The sequence below is a fragment of the Oncorhynchus mykiss genome, chromosome 3 (genome assembly GCF_013265735.2).
Source record: "Oncorhynchus mykiss isolate Arlee chromosome 3, USDA_OmykA_1.1, whole genome shotgun sequence".
NCBI classification, from domain to species: domain Eukaryota; kingdom Metazoa; phylum Chordata; class Actinopteri; order Salmoniformes; family Salmonidae; genus Oncorhynchus; species Oncorhynchus mykiss.
The window spans coordinates 34,103,690-34,124,875 of NC_048567.1; the positions used below are offsets into that span (position 1 = coordinate 34,103,690).

The 21,186-nt window shown below is 49.6% G+C and overlaps 1 protein-coding gene across 1 annotated transcript in view; it reads right to left on the bottom strand.

The window, feature by feature from the left end:
* Positions 1 to 21,186, bottom strand: part of LOC110504035 (PC3-like endoprotease variant B) — a 159,762-nt gene that overhangs the window by 14,847 nt on the left and 123,729 nt on the right. The window contains exons 14-16 of the mRNA XM_036964818.1: positions 8,482 to 8,592; positions 8,124 to 8,217; positions 7,491 to 7,676 (exon numbers count right to left, since the gene is read on the bottom strand). Coding sequence (XP_036820713.1) covers positions 7,491 to 7,676; positions 8,124 to 8,217; positions 8,482 to 8,592 — 391 coding nt within the window. The remainder of the gene's footprint in view (positions 1 to 7,490; positions 7,677 to 8,123; positions 8,218 to 8,481; positions 8,593 to 21,186) is intronic.

A 21,186-nucleotide genomic window follows, 5' to 3' on the forward strand; every position in this document is an offset into this window, starting at 1 on the left:
CGAGAATCTTGATTCTCATGGTCTGAGAGTTCTTTAGTTGCCTTTTGGCAAACTCCAAGCTGGTTGTCTTGTGCCTTTTACCGAGGAGTGGCTTCCGTCTGGCCACTCTATCATAAAGTTCTGATTGGTGGAACGCTGCAGAGATGTTTGTCCTTCTGGAAGGTTGTCCCATCTCCACAGAGGAACTCTGGAGCTCTGTAAGCGTGGCCATCGGGTTCTTGGTCATCTTCCTGACCAAGGCCCTTCTCCACCTATTGCTCAGTTTGGCCTGGCAATCAGCTCTAGGAAGAGTTTTGGTGGTTCCAAACTTCTTCCATTTAAGAATGATTGAGGGCTCTGTGTTCTTGGGACCTTCAATGCTGCATAAATGTTTTGGTACCCTTCCCCACATCTGTGCCTCGACGCAATCCTGTCTCGGAGCTCTACGGACAACTCCTTCGTCCTCATGGCTTTTTCCCTCATGGTCAGCTGTGGGACCTTATATAGAATTTACCACAGGTGTGGGACCTTCAATTGAATTTACCACAGGAGGACTCCAATCAAGTTGTAGAAACATCTCAAGGATGATCAATGGAAACAGGATGCACCTGAGCTCAATTTCGTGTCTCATAGCAAAGGGTCTGGTTACTTACGTAAATAAGGTATTTCTGATTATTATTTTTAATAAACGGGCAAAAATATCTAAAAAACAGTTTTTGCTTTGTTTATAGCTTGATGAGGAAAACATAAAATTTGATCCATTTTAGAATGAGGCTGTAAAGTAACAAAATGTGGAAAAAGTGAAGGGGTCTGAATCTTAAGCCATCCCTTTAAATACGATGTTTTATCGACAGACTCAAACAAATATATCGAGAGAACGGGGTTCAGAATATTAGGGAAAGAAATCTAAATATATGCATATTTGGTGAGGAAAGTATATGTGAATCATGAAAATCATAAAAAAAACAGGTTTGACGAGGTTTGACGAGCCTTAATGCACGAAGGAACGAAACAGTGGCTTGATTCATTTTGAATATTGCCACATTCAGTTCTCCCATGGTAACGTTGGAAGATTAGTGTACATAGAATTAAAATAGGGAGAATAGTGTGCAATAGTAGGCAATACCCTCGTCTACTGCCTGCATCAACCATGGAACAGTGTAATAACACAGCCAAGTATTGTGCCATGCGTCGGGTTCCAACTGTTGTGGCTTGATCTGCGCTTCACTCCAAAACTATTAAATTAGCTTACATGTCTTTCTTTATATCATCAACTGCTACTAATGATCCTCAGCAACAAGCACATGGCCGTGAAGGCTTGTGCAGAGGAAACAACTGCAGGTAAACGAAACAATGTAATTAAATGGAACGATAATGTAGGCTATACCAGCTAAAGGGAACTAGCAGTGAATTGGCAGTTGAATATGCGTTCTTATTAGGCAAATGTTGTTGTTTCCATTGATCATCCTTGAGATGTTTCTACAACTTGATTGGAGTCCTCCTGTGGTAAATTCAATTGAAGGTCCCACACCTGTGGTAAATTCTATATAAGGTCCCACAGCTGACCATGAGGGAAAAAGCCATGAGGACGAAGGATAGCCACGATACTGATAGTGGCTAATACTGTGTTTAACATGATAACTGCAGGATGGCACAGCATTTCAGAAACTTTACCGTGGGAAAGTTGATATGTTGATATGTTGACATGCTTCAGTTTGATGCATATGACTTCCTGATTTCAGATTTCAGAGTTCAGTTCTTCCTTGCTGAGCGGCCTTTCAGGATAACTCATCCTTGAGATGTTTCTACAACTTGATTGGAGTCCACCTGTGGTAAATTCAATTGAAGGTCCCACACCTGGACTCGTTTTACAGTGGATATAGATCCTTTTTTTTTTTTTTTCTTTATTAAATTTGTATCCCTTTTTCTCCCCAATTTCATGGTGTCCAATTGTTGTAGTAGCTACTATCTTGTCTCATCGCTACAACTCCCGTACGGGCTCGGGAGAGACGAAGGTTGAAAGTCATGCGTCCTCCAATACACAACCCAACCAAGCCGCTGCTTCTTTAACACAGCGCGCATCCAACCCGGAAGCCAGCCGCACCAATGTGTCGGAGGCTACACCGTGCACCTGGCAACCTTGGTTAGCGCGCACTGCGCCCGGCCCGCCACAGGAGTCGCTGGTGCGCGATGAGACAAGGACATCCCCACCGACCAAGCCCTCCCTAACCCGGACGACGCTAGGCCAATTGTGCGTTGCCCCACGGACCTCCCGGTCGCGGCCGGTTACGACAGAGCCTGGGCTCGAACCCAGGGACTCTGATGGCACAGCTGGCGCTGCAGTACAGCGCCCTTAACCACTGCGCCACCCGGGAGGCGGATATAGATACTTTTGTACCCGTTTCCTGTTGTTGCTGTTGTTCTGGGATTGATTTGCACTTTTGCACCAAAGTACATTCATCTCTAGGAGACAGAACGCGTCTCCTTCCTGAGCTGTATGGCGGCTGCGTGGTCCCATGGTGTTTATATTTGCATACTGTTGTTTGTACAGATGAACGTGGTACCTTCAGGCGTTTGGAAATTGCTCCCAAGGATGAACCAGACTTGTGGAGGGCTACAATAATTTTTCTGAGGTCTTGACTGATTTATTTTTATTTTCCCATGATGTCAAGCAAAGAGGCACTGAGTTTGAAGGTAGGCCTTGAAATAGATCCACAGGTACATCTCCAATTGACTCAAATTATGTCAATTAGCCTATCAGAAGCTTCTAAAGCCATGACATCGTTTTTTGGAATTTTCCAAGCTGTTTAAAGGGACAGTCAACTTAGTATATGTAAACTTCTGACCCACTGGAATTCTGATATAATGAATTATAAGTGAAATAATCTGTCTGTAAACAATTGTTGGAAAAATGTATTGTGTCATGCACAAAGTAGATGTCCTAACCAACTTGCCAAAACTATAGTTTGTTAACAAGAAATTTGTGGAGTGGTTGAGAAACAAGTTTTAATGACTCCAACCTAAGTGTATGTAAACTTCCAACTTCCAACTGCATATACAGAGAAAGTGTGTGATTGAGTAAAAGAGAGAGAGGGAGAGAGGGGGAGGAGAGAGAGAGAGTGCTGTGGAAGATGCCAGCAGAAGTCTTGCTGGGCTTACATATGTAAATCAACGGGGGCCCAGCAGTGTGTGAGACTGGAGGTTCTGGCTGAACCTGAGCTTCTCTTTGCTCCCTCTACTGCATCAATCATCCAAAACAGGGCCACGGTGGCCGCTCAGCAAGCTGGGAGCACCACGCACGCATGCATGAACGCACGCACACACAAACACACACACAAACACACACACACACATGCATGTACGCACGCACGCACACACACACAAACACACACACACAAAAACACACACACACACATGCATGTACGCACACACACACACACACAAACACACACACAAACACACACACACACATGCATGTACGCAGGCACGCACGCAGACACGCACAAACACACACACACACACATGCATGTATGCACGCACGCACGCACACACACACACACACACACAAACACACAAACACATGCATGTACGCACGCACGCACACACAAACACACACACACACACAAACACACACACACACCCACAAACACACACACACACAACATAACAACAACACACATAGACATGCCACAAATGCATACACACAAATACACACGCAAGTGCGAGCACATATACACAAACACTCAGCGGTACCCTATGCCCACAGGGTGCCCTCGGCCCCAACCATCTGCGATGCGGTGCCAACACACACAGTGGGCGATATTCACATGGAGGGCCGCTCCCCCCTAAAAATAAATAGAAATGCCCACAAAGGGGCGGTTCGATCGCTTGATCTCCCCAAACTCATTATACATGCAAATGCATGCAAATGCATGCACCTTTAGAAATCCACCTTGGGCCAGAGTGAGTGTTTATGTGCTTGTGAAAATGAATGTGTATTTGAATGTATTTTGCAGTACATGTATCTACTTTCTAACTGTTTGTATGCCATGTGTGTTTACGTGGGAGTTCTCTGGGTTATTTTGGGGGCATAGAAGGAGGGAATTCAGATGTGCCACCTGGGATTGTATTAGTATATTCAGTGCCTTAGGAAAGTATTCAGACCCCTTGACTTTTTCCACATTTTGTTATGTTACAGCCTTATTATAAAAATGTATACAATTGATTGTTTTCGTCATCAATCCACACACAATACCCCATAATGACAAAGCAATAACTGTTTTAGACAGTTTTGCACAATTATAAAAATCAAAACAGAAATACCTTATTTATTTAGCATTCAGACCCTTTGCTATGAGACTCGAAACTGAGCTCAGATGCATCCTGTTTCCATTCATCATCCTTGAGATGTTTCTACAACTTGATTGGAGTCCACCTGTGGTAAATTAAATTGATTGGACATGATTTTAAAAGGCACACACCTGTCTATACAAGGTCCCACTGTTGACAGAGCATGTCAGAGCAAAAACCAAGCCATGAGGTCAAAGGAATTGTCCGTAAAGCTCTGAGACAGGATTGTCTCGAGGCACAAATCTGGGGAAGGGTACCAAAAAATGTCTGCAGCATTGAAGGTCCTAAGAACACAGTGGCCTCCATCATTCTTAAATGCAAGAAGTTTGGAACCACCAAAACTCTTCCTACAGCTGGCTGAACCGGCCAAACTGAACAATCGGGGGAGAAGGGCCTTGGTCAGGGAGGTGACCAAGAACCCGATGGTCACGCTGACAGAGCTCTAAAGTTCCTCTGTGGTGATGGGAGAACCTTCCAGAAGGACAACCATCTCTGCAGCACTCCGCCAATCAGAACACTATTTTCTGGTCTGATGAAACCAAGATGGAACTCTTTGGCCTGAATACCAAGAGTCACATCTGGAGTAAATTTGGCACCATCCCTACGGTGGAACATGGTGGTGGCAGCATCATGCTGTGGGGATGTTTTTCAGTGGCAGGGACTGGGAGATGAAAACCTGCTCCAGAGCGCACAGGACCTCAGACTGGGGCCAAGGTTCACCTTCCAACAGGACAACGACCCTAAGCACACAGCCAAGACAATGCAGGAGTGACTTCGGGACAAGTCTCTGAATGTCTTTGAGTGGCCAGCCAGAGCCCGGACATGAACCCGATAAAACATCTCTGGAGAGACCTGAAAATAGCTGTGCAGTGACGCTTCCCATCCAACCTGACAGAGCTTGAGAGAATCTGCATAGAAGAATGGCAGAAACTCCCCAAATACAGGTGTACCAGGCTTGTAGCGTTATACCCAACAAGACTCGATGTTGTAATCGCTGCAAAGGTGCTTCAACAAAGTGCTGAGTAAAGTGTCTGAAAACGTCTGTAAATGTGATATTTCAGTTTGGCGTTTTTTATAAACGAGCAAAAATGTCTAAAAACCTGTTTTTGCTTTGTCATTACGGGGTATTGTGTGTAGATTGATGAGGGAAATCATCAATCTACAAAAAAACAAGTCTGTAACGTAACAAAATGTGGAAAAAGTCCAGGGGTCTGAACACTTTCCGAAGGCACAGTACATCATCCGTCTGTCATGCCCGCCACACTGCTCTAGGCTAAACACACTATTTCTCCTGCAGTTAGTTCTCTATCCAGCTCTATCCAGTCTACTGGGAATAGGGATCTCTCCTCTAAAACCTCTAAAGCCGAGCCATAGTGCAATGATGCCATGCTACCATGCCATCCGTGTGGGCACCAGGGGCTGTGGTGTGCTGAGTGGGCAGAGAGGGGGCAGTTGTGAGCCAGAGGAGGTTGAGCAGTGGTGTGTGTGTGTGTGTGTACACACGTGTCTCTGTGCCTGTCTCCATACTCTTTATTGTTGTAGAAACCAACAATAAACAAAGCAATTGGGTCTAAATTGTCATACTGTACTTTTCATTTCCTATGTGATGTTACCTCAGTTTCACACTGCAGAAGGGCAACAGTGTTCTATTGAGCAGGGATATATTCATGTACACTAATATTCCCACTCCAGTGTAAACAAACCAGCCAGCTTCCTCTGCTTCCTCTGGGCTATTACAGAGGCGGGTTAGAGACTGGGCGGGTTGAGAGAGAGAGAGAGAGAGAGAGAGAGCGAGAGTGAGAGAGAGAGAGAGCGAGAGAGAGAGAGCAGAAAACGAGAGATACATTATAGAGTATATAGAGAGTGGAGACAGAAAAAGCGAGAGCTCAAAGAGAGAGTGAGGAGAGAGAGCGTGAGCTCAGAGAGAAAGAGAGCGAGAGAGAGAGTCTACCTTGTCTTACAGCGTTTACTGCCCTGCGGTGATATCCTTCAGCGTGCTGGAAGGTCACGGCACAGAGCCTTCCTTTTTCTCTTTCAATTCCATCTGGCTCTTTCACCACCTTTGACAATTGTCATCATGACAAATCAATAAAGACTATCTCCAGTCCTGCCAGAAACACCCCTCCAGCCTCCTCCACCCTCCTCCACCCCCTCCACTGTCCTTGAATAAAACACTGATACAGGAGATAGCTGTGTTAAGTCCTCTCTAAGTCTGTGTGGTAAGGCATCCCTCTCTCTGTGGCCAAGTGTGTAGTGCAAGGTTTGCATTGCATTCATATTTGTGTTCATGTTTACTGTAAATGTGTGTGCGTTGTTTGTGTGCTGAGTTAAGGTAAGTTGTTGCGTGTTGTGTGTGTGTGTATGCATACAAATAGTATGTGTTGTCTGTCGGCTGATTTACAGTAAGCTGCTGTACGTTAAGGGTTGTGTTGTGTGTGCTGATTAGCAGTGTGTTAAGCTGTGCCGAGCATCGACAGCTCCCAGTGTTAATGCGTGTTGAGCACACTCTAGCCCGTGTGTCACTCTGCTGTATTCTCTGTGTCTCCACAGCGTTCGGCCTGAGTAATTGGTCACAAAGGGGACAGTAAATCTGCAGGAGGACGTGTGTGTGTGCGTGTCTGTCTCTCTGTGTGTGTGTAGGGAGGGGGGAGGTCCCCTTCCTCTTGCCAGCTTTTTAGAAATCTATAAACCTCCAACTGTTTACAAGACCTGATTCCCATTTGACCTACACATGCACCCACACACACACAAACATGAACGCACGCACGCAAACACACACTTAATGACCTCACCCACTTTGTCTCATCGTTGTCTGCATCGCACGACAGTCCGTCTGAAGTCTAATGGGTCATTCAGTGGAATGGACCAGGGATTCTTAATTTCCTTTCCATTTAGTCCCTTCCTCAATATCAAACATCACTCAGTAAATCCATCAACGTATCGCAGAGAGAAAAAGAGAGAAGGCTATTGTCGGATGAGACTGGGATGAACTGAGTCTAGTCTCCAAAAGTGTTCATTTAGCTAGATTCAAATTTCTATGAGCTCTGTCGAAGTGATGAATGTAACCCTTTCCAAGTTAAATGTCCACTGGTGAATTTGCTGTGTGAGGTGAATTTAAAGTTATTTTGTGGGTGTAAACATGGTAAAGGACCGTGGCTGACCTTGAGTGTCCAGGCGCCGTGAGGGTGTTCCCCCCAGGACTGGACGCTCATCAGGGTCCAGTTCCTCAGGCCGGCGGCCGAGTCATCGTTGCTCCGCGTGGCCAGGAGCAGAGACACTGTGCCCGCCGGGGACGCTAGGGCTATGGAGAGGTCACCACGACACACACTGCTGAGACTCACCTTCACCTGGGGTTGTGTGTGTGTGTGAGTATGAGAGAGAAGGATACAGACAGAGAGAGAGGTGGGGGAGTATTAGTTTTAATATTAGATGAATGTCTTAAACAGATGAAGTGCACACCCACCCGCCCCCCCCCCCATTCATCTCACACAGCACATCTGGTGTGACAATGTCACATCTGAGAGTGAGATGCTGCCGAGCTTTAAAAGACTGACAGCCTGCTCCTGTTTACAGCACATTCCCATGGCAACACATCCATCAATCACACTTGCAGCGATGCCCTGACCAACGCTTTCTGCCAGGAGAAAGCAGCCAGAAACAAACCCCTTTTCAATTTGCATACTGACAGACACGCACGCACGCACACACATTCACATACACACACACTTCACTATTTCACACCCGGTTAGAGGGCGTGGTGTCTTGGTAATGACATTTGGACCTGTCTCTCTGACCTGCACATGCTCCAGTGTGTTGACCTCAGTGTCCGTCCCCAAGCAGCCTGCTGATTGGATGTTCACACTGACCTCTCCTCCAGAGGGCAGGATCCTTCAGAGAAACAAACACCATCACAACCATCCACACAGCTGTCAATCAAATGTCGACAACACACAAACCTGCTGCCAGAGACATCACCCGGCTGTTTTTAAATCATTTTGTTTTCTTTATTATTAAATTATTTTTAAATTTGTGTTGTCCCAAAGTACAGAAAACATCATCAAGTATATGTCCCATATATCAATTCTTAGCCTTCCTGCCCCTCCTCTGCACCAATATGTTTTTTAAATGGATGCTGGAGCATTGTGACAGCACCTGATGGGGTCAAGAGTGACTTCCTGTGTGCACTTCCTGTGAGGGGCGACAGCCTGGAACTGTAAGGCCTGCTGCACCATCAGCCCTGCATCCAGAACCCCAAACCCATACCTGAGACCAGGGAAAATACATTGTTAGACAAGGACCATCTGTATCATCTGGTATATCACTTATATATTGCTTTTGTGTGTCCATGTGTACAGACACCAGTCAGTCTTTGTCTGAGTAGATTTGATTCCAATGTGCTTTAATTGATGCAGCGTTATGTGGTGTATGTGGTGTGTGAATGTGCATGTTAAGGTGACTGTGAAAGCTTTTGCAGACGTGTGTGTCCTAAGTGCATTAGGAAATGCTCGTGGGTGTGGGTGCACCTGCTCTAATGGTTCCATACGAGGAGGCAACAAGTCATTTCCAGGAGGATGATGTTGTCCTCTGACACAATCACTTCCTATTCTGTCCGGGGAGAGAGAGGGCTGCTGTTGGCGCTCCTGGGATTGTGCTCGACGATTGATTCGGAACGATGTGCCGTTCATGGACTGTAATCAAGCCCCATTATTCAGTCTTTACCGTCACGATCAGACGGTCGCTACACAATGGCTTTCCCTTACACAGCGCTGCCTTATTCCCACCCACCTCTATCCCTCTGCCGCTCTCTCTCTCCTCCATTCCTCTTTACCTCTGTCCTCCGCCCATCTATCACTCTCTCCTACGCCCCTCTATCCTTCTCTCCCAGACTGCCTTCACACCAAACCCTCTCCCTCTGTCTCTCCTCCGTCTGTCTCTCCCCTGCTCGCTTCTCCATTCCTCTATCCTCCAACTCTCCATCCCTCTCTCCCAGAGACGAAGGCTATAATAATCACGGTTGTTAGGCCGAATGCTGCCCATAACGCTCCCACAACATTCCCAGTGGTAACCTCAGAGGGTGACAAAGAGCTCGTAGTGTAATTAACATCGCTCCATCATTAATCTGCAATAAGTGAAAGTCATTAGTCTGGATGACGGGCCTCTCTCTACCTCTCTCTCTACCTCTCTCTCTCTCTCTCTCTACCTCTCTCTACCTCTCTCTCTCTCTCTCTCTCTCTCTCTTCCTCTCTCTCTACCTCTACCCCTCTCTCTCTCTACCTCTCTCTCTCTCTTTCTTTCTCCATGTTTCTCCCTTCTCTCCTGCTCGGTGAAGTCAGGGAGAAGGAGCTGATTTATAAGTCAATCCGCTCTCTCTCACCCTCTCTCTCCACCACCATTTCCGTCACTGCAAGAGACAACAGAGAATGAGGACTGGCAAGGGGGTCCGGAGGACTTACTGACTTGCGTAGCTGGTGGGCAAGGCGCTGTACACCCTCAGTTTCAACGTTAGACACATCAGGAGCTTAGTGGAAGTGAAGGGGCATCAGTGGCAGGGGGAAGTAGGGTCTGAGAGCATGGCAGGGCACAGGTGGAGGGTGCTCTATAAGCTCCCAGTGCCAAAAATGTCAGGGGACCTCTCCCTCTCTCTATGAGGAGGTCTCATTAGTGAGACAAAAAGTCAAAGTCTCTGAAAGTCACCTTCTATTGATCATTTACATTTTCCTAGATATTTCTCCTCGTATAAAGGGATGTGCGCTCTATCAGTTCATTGAGTGATTGGCCCAGTGACGGACGGTCATTTTGCTGCCCAATCTCCCCCTTCTCGCACTCTCTCAATTCAATAAATGCTTTATTGGCATGAATGGATGGGTTGCCACTGTTGCCAAAGCAATCGATATGAAGTATTTAATAAATTAACAATCTTTCTCTCTCTCTTTACCCCCACATCTCTCTCAGCTCTGTCTATCTATCAGAGGGGGGGGGGGGGGGGGGGGGGGGGGGACCAGAGTTCCCCTTCTGTGTCTCCAAACAGCAACAACAGGATTTAATGGACAGAATCTAATCCCACACTATCACCAGCACTGAGTCACCAGCCACAACTCACCATTAGCCACGTAGAGATGCTACTGTTATAACGTGTGCGCTAAGAATCGGGAAGCAAGTACAGGGAGTGAATTGAATAAATCACGGGAACATAGAACAAAACAAGAAACACGAGCAGCGTACAGACATGAAACAGAGTCAGTAACGCAAAAAAAAAAAAGGGAGCGACAGATATAGGGGAAGTAATCATGAAGGGGATGGAGTCCAGGTGAGTCTCATGAAGCGCAGGTGCGCGTAACGATGGTGGCAGGTGTGAGTAATAATGAATAAACTGGCGATGTTGAGCTCCGGAGAGGGGGAGCGGGTAGAGACGTGACATCTGTAGTCGTCTGGGACAAGATCATTTGGGTTCACTTGAATACTGTGGGCAATATTTAGAATATAGTTTAAGTTGAACTGTTTAAAAGTACTATCAGGTTTAATCTTTGATGTATGGCAAGTCAAATTCAAGATAAAAAAAACCCATTGATATCAAAGACCAATTGTGCTATTGTAGGCCTGTCTTCCATCCATCGTGTCCTAACACCACAGTGTATGACTGTGTGAGCCGTGCTCTGCTCCTCCTCATAAAACGGAAAGTGTTAGAGACTGGGGCTTGTCACCTCTCTCCTGTTTAGTGATTAAATATACCTTCCTCTCCCTTGCCCTGAACCGGGCGCTGTGCAGCTATTAAATCCCAAGCTTCAATAGATCGATCAGGGTTGGCCCCAACTCCACAACCATAAAACTGAGCAGACATATATCTGATAGAAAAAAGGCAGTAGGAAACAGGTTTACCCACTATAGAACATGATGAAAACGACATAGTTTATGTCCTGCCATGCCAATAAAATGCTACAGCTTGAACTGAGCTGAGTCTATTTCCAGAGAAACTCCCCACTCTGCCATCAGATGAGATCCCTCGACTAACAGGTGGGACATAGTACACGGCATCGGAAGAATCACCTGACTATAACATAAAACCTGAGTAAAATGTGTTTTTCTTACCCTACATTTTCACTTATGCCAAACTTTATATACAGTACATATATTTTCACCTTTCTGGAAATAACTGATTAATCAGCAACAACAGCGAAAAACATGTTCCTATTGTGTAACCGTTTGCAATTATTTCACAAGTCTGTTATGAAAGTGTATGAATGCAAAACAAAGATCCCAAGAGCTAACAATTCAACTAAACTTACAAAGTACAAAATGTATTTCAAAATCAACAGATATACCATATGCAGGCAAACTAGATATCCCTAGCCTCCAATAACAAAACAGGCATGTGACCCTGTGATTCTAATTGCGCTGTGTTCTAATCAACCATCTGGTTCCCCAGTCTGAGCCAAGATGACGAATGAGTGACAGGCCATCTTCTGTTTACCCAGCACGGGGAATGTAAAATCCGGACCCCCTCCAGAACCTCTCCAGACCATTCTGCAGCCTCAGATTCTCTGCATCTCCTTTCACTCACCAGTGGAAACTTCTGCCCTCTCACAACTCTTCTGTTCTTTTATCTATTAGGACTCAGGCTCCTCCCCTCACAGTCTCTCCATGGCCCCTCTTTGCAACTGTCGAGGGAACCCTTTCATTTTTTTGTTTGTTCCCCAGACAGTCCTACCCAGGACAGAACCAGTCTCTGTTGACATTCACACCATCTGGTTGGGCCGGGGGGAGGTAAGTCCACATGCAGAACGCGAACTCGTCGCGCACTTTGAGGTCTGACCCTCACTTTCCTCCTGCAGTCCGTGTCTAAGAAACATCGATACGGAAGCCTAACATAACTCCATCTATCATAACATGTAAAAATACAGAACTAATGACTGGTCGGGGACACAGTCCTCTTGGTCTCTTCCCCCTCTCTCTACAGCGGTACACGCCACTAAATCCCCAATAGAAGTGTCTCTAAAGAATCACTCAAGCTGGACTAAGCAGCTGCCTTTGAGTTAGGTCATTTTCCCAGGAGCGCGGGAGAGTGGGGCATTGGCAGGGCCTCAGAAAAAGGACACCCATCTGTTCTCCCAGTGAAAAGGTTGGTGACACCTTCTGTGGTACCAACAACCTCTAATTAAGTGGCCAGGAACGCGCCAGCGGCAGACTATGTGATTGGGTGGGTTCGCCCCCCTGCTTATCGCCGCGGTGACACGGCGAGCCCCCACTCCTCACCCCACCTCCTCACCCTCCTCTCGCCCCCTCTCCTCCACACATCTGTCTATGTATGGCAGGTAACAATGACAAAACACCGGCAGTATTATAGGCTTGAACCGACTGCCTGCACAGACTCTTTCAGATGTGGTTTACAAGATTATTTAAAAATATTTTTCAATATATTTTTCTATCCGTATGTATCATGATTAACAGCAGTGTGTTTTTAATGCAGGATTGGAGGTCCGGACAAATCCCACTGGAATCAAACATCTCCCCGAGCCGTGCTACACACACATACGTTGATTTGATTAACATTGGACTTAAATGAAATAACAAATGGACTTACTCAAATTCCACCGATTTCCATCTCACTTACAGCCAACTACCCCTCTCCAGAAATGTTCCTAATTAGGCTTATTAAGTAATTAAGACAAGAGGTCTTAATTAAATCGGTGCCACTGGGACCTACACAGCGCAAGGCCTTGCCATAAAACACTTTCCTCCTTTTGTTGGTTTAAAATGTTAATTGTAAGACACACAATGCTATTTATTGGGATGAAATATTGATGGTTTTCACAGGCTTTGTTCACATAGGTCCATAGCAGTATTTGAGACAAGAAAAGCTTTAAAAACACTAATCAAGCCAGCATTTGACACTCCCTTTGGGTTTCCTTTAAATGGCTTTTGGAGATTTATTAGACAAGTGTCCATCTGACAGTCAATTGCAGAGGCAACAATAAGTAGTGCTAAAACCCTCCTCCTGAAATGTCAAGTCAATTACCTTGCAAAGAGTTAAACGTTTAATGAAATATCTGTCAGGAGAAAATGAGGCGTTTGTCACAGGCACGGTACGGTCACTTCAAAGAGAGGGAGAGAGGGAGAGAGAGAGAGAGAAAGAGAGAGAGAGAGAGAAAGAGAGAGAGAGAGAGAGAGAGAGAGAGAGAGAGAGAGAGAGAGAGAGAGAGAGAGAGAGAGAGCGGCGGTCCATCACTGGGCCTATCACTCAAAGAAGCGAGCGTGTAAACATCCCTTTATACAAGGAGACTTCTCTAGGAACATTTTAAGGATCAATAGCAGGTGACCTCATTCTTAGCATCCAACATATTTTGATTTGTCGCCTGAGTGCTATTCAAACACAAATTCAAAGTGGGTTTGAAGATGAAATTCTGGGGGACGCTGTTGTTGGCCCCCGGTCCCTCTGAAGGATAGTGCCCTTGTGAGTGAGCATAGTGCTAAAAGCTTGGCGGAAGATTCTATTCAAAGTCCCAAGTGTTTTTCTTCTTCTTATTATTTTTTTTGCTGAGCAAAGTAACAAGTTTTTGATACCATAGATTAGAACCCATCTGCCATCTATAGTGTAGTACATGAGCATCAAACATAGTTGAATCTCTCTTTAGTTTGTTAAAGCATCTGATACCCACAGTCATTGGTCTGATATGGAGTTGTGTGGGTTTTGTTTTTACCATGGGGCATTTGGGGTTCATTAGTCCATATAGAGATTCATATACTCTTGTTAGCAACTCTCTCCATCAGGCACTTTTTGGGAATTGAAACACTCGGGACAAAGTTATTGGGTGAATTTTTCTCCCTTGGTTATTACTGGTGCAACTCTAGGGCAGCCATATATCCTCAGATTCCTTTCGACTAATTGTGTGGTATCGCAAATGAACTCTGGATTGGGGAAAAAAACAGGCAACCTTATTTGGAAATTTCTTGTATTTTTCTCTCCCCCTAGCAAAACATCAAAATTGCTACTTAGCATGAATTATACATTAGTGGGGGTGGAGGGCACGGGGACCCTCTCGCCCGCGGCGCTGTGGGAGTGGGGTAGGGGTGCAGACGGCCATCCGCACGCCCGCTGCACACCCCCGCCGAGAGAGAGCTCCCCCCCCCCCCCCCCCCCACAGGAAGTACAGCGCTCCACTTCCCCTGTCCCTCTGGGCACAGCTGTGTGTCACACACAAATCAAAACCAAATCAAAGTCTATTGGTCGAGTACACAGTTTAGCAGATGTTATAGCAGGTGCAGCAAAATGCTTATGTTGCTAGCTTTTAACAATGCAGTAAAATGTCAAACAAGTACACAAATAATAAAACAATTGAACATTTTAAATAATAATGTATGTAAAATAATAATGTAAGAATGCATCCAATCAACAACCCAAATAGCACTGTAACAGTAATCCAAATGCAATCTTCAGTATATGTATATACTTTACACCGGATGAATTTACACAAGATATACTAAGAATGATATGTACAGCTGTCACGATCGTTATAAGGAGTGGACCAAGATGCAGTGTGGTATGTTTCCATCCTTTATTTTGGAATAGAAAACTTTAAACAACAAAACGAACAAACGAAACGTGACGCTAATATAATGCTCACAGGCATACATAGACAAGATCCCACAAAGCACAACGGGAAAATGGCTACCTAAATATGATCCCCAATCAGAGACAACGATAAACAGCTGCCTCTGATTGGGAACCATACTAGGCCAACATAGAAATATAATTCACCAAGATAACCCACCCTTAAATCACACCCGGACCTAACCAACATAGAGAATAAAAGCTCTCTATGGTCAGGGTGTGACAGTACACTCCCCCAAAAGTGTGGAAACCTGGCCGCAAAACCTGACTCAAAAGGGGAGGGTGAGGGTGGGCATCTACCATCGGGGGCGGCTCCGGTGTGGGGCGAAGTACCCACTCCGCTCGTGGACACGTCATCGGAGGAACCGGAACCGTGGCTCGTTGCCGGAAGAACCGGACCGTGTGTCAACACGAGAGGAACCGGACCGTGGATCGTCGCCGGGCCGTCGATTGTCGATGGAGGAACTGGACCGTAGATCATCGCCGGGGACTCCGGAATGTAGATCGTCGCCGGAGGCTCCGGACTGGGAACCCTCGCAGGAGGCCCCGGACTGAGAACCCTCACAGGAGGCTCCGGACTAAGAACCCCCGCTGGACTGTGGAGGCGCACTGGAGGCCTGATGCGTGGGACCGGTACAGGTGGCACCAGGCTGATGACACACACCTCAGGGCGAGTGCGGGGAGGAGGCACAGGACGTACTGAACTGTGGAGGCGCACTGGAGACACAGGACGTATGGCAGGCGCAGGATACACTGGGCCGTGGAGGCTCACTGGAGGTCTGGAGTGTAGAGCTGGCACAACGCGTCCTTTGCGTATCTCCGCAAAACATGGTCCCATGCTCCTCAAATTGACTGTCTTGCTCCAGACACCAAAACATCCACTCTACCTCATCACTCCCCTCAACTATCTCACAATACTCCTCGCTCAGTTTATCCCAATATTCCTCTTCGCTCTCAGACTCGCCCCTCGGCCTCGCCAACCAATCCGTGTGCCTACCCCCCTAAAACTTTGGGGGCTGCCTCTCGGGCTTCCGTCGTGGTCGTGAACTTCGGAGTCGTCGTTGATCGTCCTGCGTCTGCTTCCATGGAAGGCTTTCGTCTCCTGCCATTATCTCCTCCCAAGTCCAGGATGTCTACTCCTCCTGGCCATGCTGCTTGGTCCGTTTGTGGTGGGATCTTCTGTCACGATCGTTATAAGGAGTGGACCAAGATGTAGCGTGTTATCTTTCCATCCTTTATTTTGGAATAGAAAACTTTAAAGAGCAAAACAACAAAATGAACAAATGAAACGTGAAGCTGCTGTAATGCTCACAGGCAACTATACAAATAGACAAGATCCCACAAAGCACAATGGGGAAATGGCTACCTAAATATGATCCCCAATGAGAGACAACGATAAACAGCTGCCTCTGATTGGGAACCATACTCGGCCAACATAGAAATATAATTCACCTAGATAACTCACCCTTAAATCACACCCCGACCTAACCAACATAGAGAATAAAAGCTCAGGGCGTGACAACAACAGTAGATATATTAGTGAGCTATGTCTATAGTGAGCTATAGTATATAAATGAATATGCAATGTGTATAAACAGTGTAACTAAAATGCTATGTACAGTAGTAGAAAGAGAACGAGCTAAATCAAGATTAAAGTATTTAAATACACACAGTATGTACAGCAGAAGTTATATTCGATGAGTAAACATTATTAAAGTGACCAGTGTTCAATGCCTCTATGTACATAGGGCAGCAGACTCTAAGGTGCAGGGTTGTGTACCGGGTGGTAGCCGGCTAGTGACAGTGTCTAACGTGCAGGGCAGGGTACTGGGTGGGGCCGGCTAGTGACAGTGTCTAACGTGCAGGGCAGGGTACTGGGTGGGGCCGGCTAGTGACAGTGTCTAACGTGCAGGGCAGGGTACTTGGTGGGGCCGGCTAGTGACAGTGTCTAACGTGCAGGGCAGGGTACTGGGTGGGGTCGGCTAGTGACAGTGTCTAACGTGCAGGGCAGGGTACTGGGTGGGGCCGGCTAGTGACAGTGTCTAACGTGCAGGGCAGGGTACTGGGTGGGGCCGGCTAGTGACAGTGTCTAACGTGCAGGGCAGGGTACTGGGTGGTAGCCGGCTAGTGACAGTGTCTAACGTGCAGGGCAGGGTACTGGGTGGTAGCCGGCTAGTGAAAGTGTCTAACGTGCAGGGCAGGGTACTGGGTGGGGCCGGCTAGTGACAGTGTCTAACGTGCAGGGCAGGGTACTGGGTGGGGCCGGCTAGTGACAGTGTCTAACGTGCAGGGCAGGGTACTGGGTGGGGCCGGCTAGTGACAGTGTCTAACGTGCAGGGCAGGGTACTGGGTGGGGCCGGCTAGTGACAGTGTCTAACGTGCAGGGCAGGGTACTGGGTGGGGCCGGCTAGTGACAGTGTCTAACGTGCAGGGCAGGGTACTGGGTGGGGCCGGCTAGTGACAGTGTCTAACGTGCAGGGCAGGGTACTGGGTGGTAGCCGGCTAGTGACAGTGTCTAACGTGCAGGGCAGGGTACTGGGTGGGGCCGGCTAGTGACAGTGTCTAACGTGCAGGGCAGGGTACTGGGTGGGGCCGGCTAGTGACAGTGTCTAACGTGCAGGGCAGGGTACTGGGTGGGGCCGGCTAGTGACAGTGTCTAACGTGCAGGGCAGGGTACTGGGTGGGGCCGGCTAGTGACAGTGTCTAACGTGCAGGGCAAGGTACTGGGTGGGGCCGGCTAGTGACAGTATCTAACGTGCAGGGCAGGGTACTGGGTGGTAGCCGGCTAGTGACAGTGTCTAACGTGCAGGGCAGGGTACTGGGTGGGGCCGGCTAGTGACAGTGTCTAACGTGCCGGGCAGGGTACTGGGTGGGGCCGGCTAGTGACAGTGTCTAACGTGCAGGGCAGGGTACTGGGTGGGGCCGGCTAGTGACAGTGTCTAACGTGCAGGGCAGGGTACTGGGTGGTAGCCGGCTAGTGACAGTGTCTAACGTGCAGGGCAGGGTACTGGGTGGGGCCGGCTAGTGACAGTGTCTAACGTGCAGGGCAGGGTACTGGGTGGGGCCGGCTAGTGACAGTGTCTAACGTGCAGGGCAGGGTACTGGGTGGGGCCGGCTAGTGACAGTGTCTAACGTGCAGGGCAGGGTACTGGGTGGGGCCGGCTAGTGACAGTGTCTAACGTGCAGGGCAGGGTACTGGGTGGGGCCGGCTAGTGACAGTGTCTAACGTGCAGGGCAGGGTACTGGGTGGGGCCGGCTAGTGACAGTGTCTAACGTGCAGGGCAGGGTACTGGGTGGGGCCGGCTAGTGACAGTGTCTAACGTGCAGGGCAGGGTACTGGGTGGGGTCGGCTAGTGACAGTGTCTAACGTGCAGGGCAGGGTACTGGGTGGGGCCGGCTAGTGAGAGTGTCTAACGTGCAGGGCAGGGTACTGGGTGGGGCCGGCTAGTGACAGTGTCTAACGTGCAGGGCAGGGTACTGGGTGGTAGCCGGCTAGTGACAGTGTCTAACGTGCAGGGCAGGGTACTGGGTGGGGCCGGCTAGTGACAGTGTCTAACGTGCAGGGCAGGGTACTGGGTGGGGCGGGCTAGTGACAGTGTCTAACGTGCAGGGCAGGGTACTGGGTGGTAGCCGGCTAGTGACAGTGTCTAACGTGCAGGGCAGGGTACTGGGTGGGGCCGGCTAGTGACAGTGTCTAACGTGCAGGGCAGGGTACTGGGTGGGGCCGGCTAGTGACAGTGTCTAACGTGCAGGGCAGGGTACTGGGTGGGGCCGGCTAGTGACAGTGTCTAACGTGCAGGGCAGGGTACTGGGTGGGGCCGGCTAGTGACAGTGTCTAACGTGCAGGGCAGGGTACTGGGTGGGGCCGGCTAGTGACAGTGTCTAACGTGCAGGGCAGGGTACTGGGTGGGGCCGGCTAGTGACAGTGTCTAACATGCAGGGCAAGGTACTGGGTGGTAGCCGGCTAGTGACAGTGTCTAACGTGCAGGGCAGGGTACTGGGTGGGGCCGGCTAGTGACAGTGTCTAACGTGCAGGGCAGGGTACTGGGTGGGGCCGGCTAGTGACAGTGTCTAACGTGCAGGGCAGGGTACTGGGTGGGGCCGGCTAGTGACAGTGTCTAACGTGCAGGGCAGGGCACTGGGTGGGGCCGGCTAGTGACAGTGTCTAACGTGCAGGGCAAGGTACTGGGTGGGGCCGGCTAGTGACAGTGTCTAACGTGCAGGGCAGGGTACTGGGTGGTAGCCGGCTAGTGACAGTGTCTAACGTGCAGGGCAGGGTACTGGGTGGGGCCGGCTAGTGACAGTGTCTAACGTGCAGGGCAGGGTACTGGGTGGGGCCGGCTAGTGACAGTGTCTAACGTGCAGGGCAGGGTACTGGGTGGGGCCGGCTAGTGACAGTGTCTAACGTGCAGGGCAGGGTACTGGGTGGTAGCCGGCTAGTGACAGTGTCTAACGTGCAGGGCAGGGTACTGGGTGGGGCCGGCTAGTGACAGTGTCTAACGTGCAGGGCAGGGTACTGGGTGGGGCCGGCTAGTGACAGTGTCTAACGTGCAGGGCAGGGTACTGGGTGGGGCCGGCTAGTGACAGTGTCTAACGTGCAGGGCAGGGTACTGGGTGGGGCCGGCTAGTGACAGTGTCTAACGTGCAGGGCAGGGTACTGGGTGGGGCCGGCTAGTGACAGTGTCTAACGTGCAGGGCAGGGTACTGGGTGGGGCCGGCTAGTGACAGTGTCTAACGTGCAGAGCAGGCTACTGGGTGGTAGCCGGCTAGTGACAGTGTCTAACGTGCAGGGCAGGGTACTGGGTGGGGCCGGCTAGTGACAGTGTCTAACGTGCAGGGCAGGGTACTGGGTGGGGCCGGCTAGTGACAGTGTCTAACGTGCAGGGCAGGGTACTGGGTGGGGCCGGCTAGTGACAGTGTCTAACGTGCAGGGCAGGGTACTGGGTGGGGCCGGCTAGTGACAGTGTCTAACGTGCAGGGCAGGGTACTGGTTGGTAGCCGGCTAGTGACAGTGTCTAACGTGCAGGGCAGGGTACTGGGTGGGGCCGGCTAGTGACAGTGTCTAACGTGCAGGGCGGGGTACTGGGTGGGGCCGGCTAGTGACAGTGTCTAACGTGCAGGGCAGGGTACTGGGTGGTAGCCGGCTAGTGACAGTGTCTAACGTGCAGGGCAGGGTACTGGGTGGGGCCGGCTAGTGACAGTGTCTAACGTGCAGGGCAGGGTACTGGGTGGGGCCGGCTAGTGACAGTGTCTAACGTGCAGGGCAGGGTACTGGGTGGTAGCCGGCTAGTGACAATGTCTAACGTGCAGGGCAGGGTACTGGGTGGGGCCGGCTAGTGACAGTGTCTAACGTGCAGGGCAGGGTACTGGGTGGGGCCGGCTAGTGACAGTGTCTAACGTGCAGGGCAGGGTACTGGGTGGTAGCCAGCTAGTGACAGTGTCTAACGTGCAGGGCAGGGTACTGGGTGGGGCCGGCTAGTGACAGTGTCTAACGTGCAGGGCAGGGTACTGGGTGGGGCCGGCTAGTGACAGTGTCTAACGTGCAGGGCAGGGTACTGGGTGGGGCCGGCTAGTGACAGTGTCTAACGTGCAGGGCAGGGTACTGGGTGGTAGCCGGCTAGTGACAGTGTCTAACGTGCAGGGCAGGGTACTGGGTGGGGCCGGCTAGTGACAGTGTCTAACGTGCAGGGCAGGGTACTGGGTGGGGCCGGCTAGTGACAGTGTGTAACGTGCAGGGCAGGGTACTGGGTGGTAGCCGGCTAGTGACAGTGTCTAACGTGCAGGGCAGGGTACTGGGTGGGGCCGGCTAGTGACAGTGTCTAACGTGCAGGGCAGGGTACTGGGTGGGGCCGGCTAGTGACAGTGTCTAACGTGCAGGGCAGGGTACTGGGTGGGGCCGGCTAGTGACAGTGTCTAACGTGCAGGGCAGGGTACTGGGTGGGGCCGGCTAGTGACAGTGTCTAACGTGCAGGGCAGGGTACTGGGTGGGGCCGGCTAGTGACAGTGTCTAACGTGCAGGGCAGGGTACTGGGTGGGGCCGGCTAGTGACAGTGTCTAACGTGCAGGGCAGGGTACTGGGTGGTAGCCGGCTAGTGACAGTGTCTAACGTGCAGGGCAGGGTACTGGGTGGGGCCGGCTAGTGACAGTGTCTAACGTGCAGGGCAGGGTACTGGGTGGGGCCGGCTAGTGACAGTGTGTAACGTGCAGGGCAGGGTACTGGGTGGTAGCCGGCTAGTGACAGTGTCTAACGT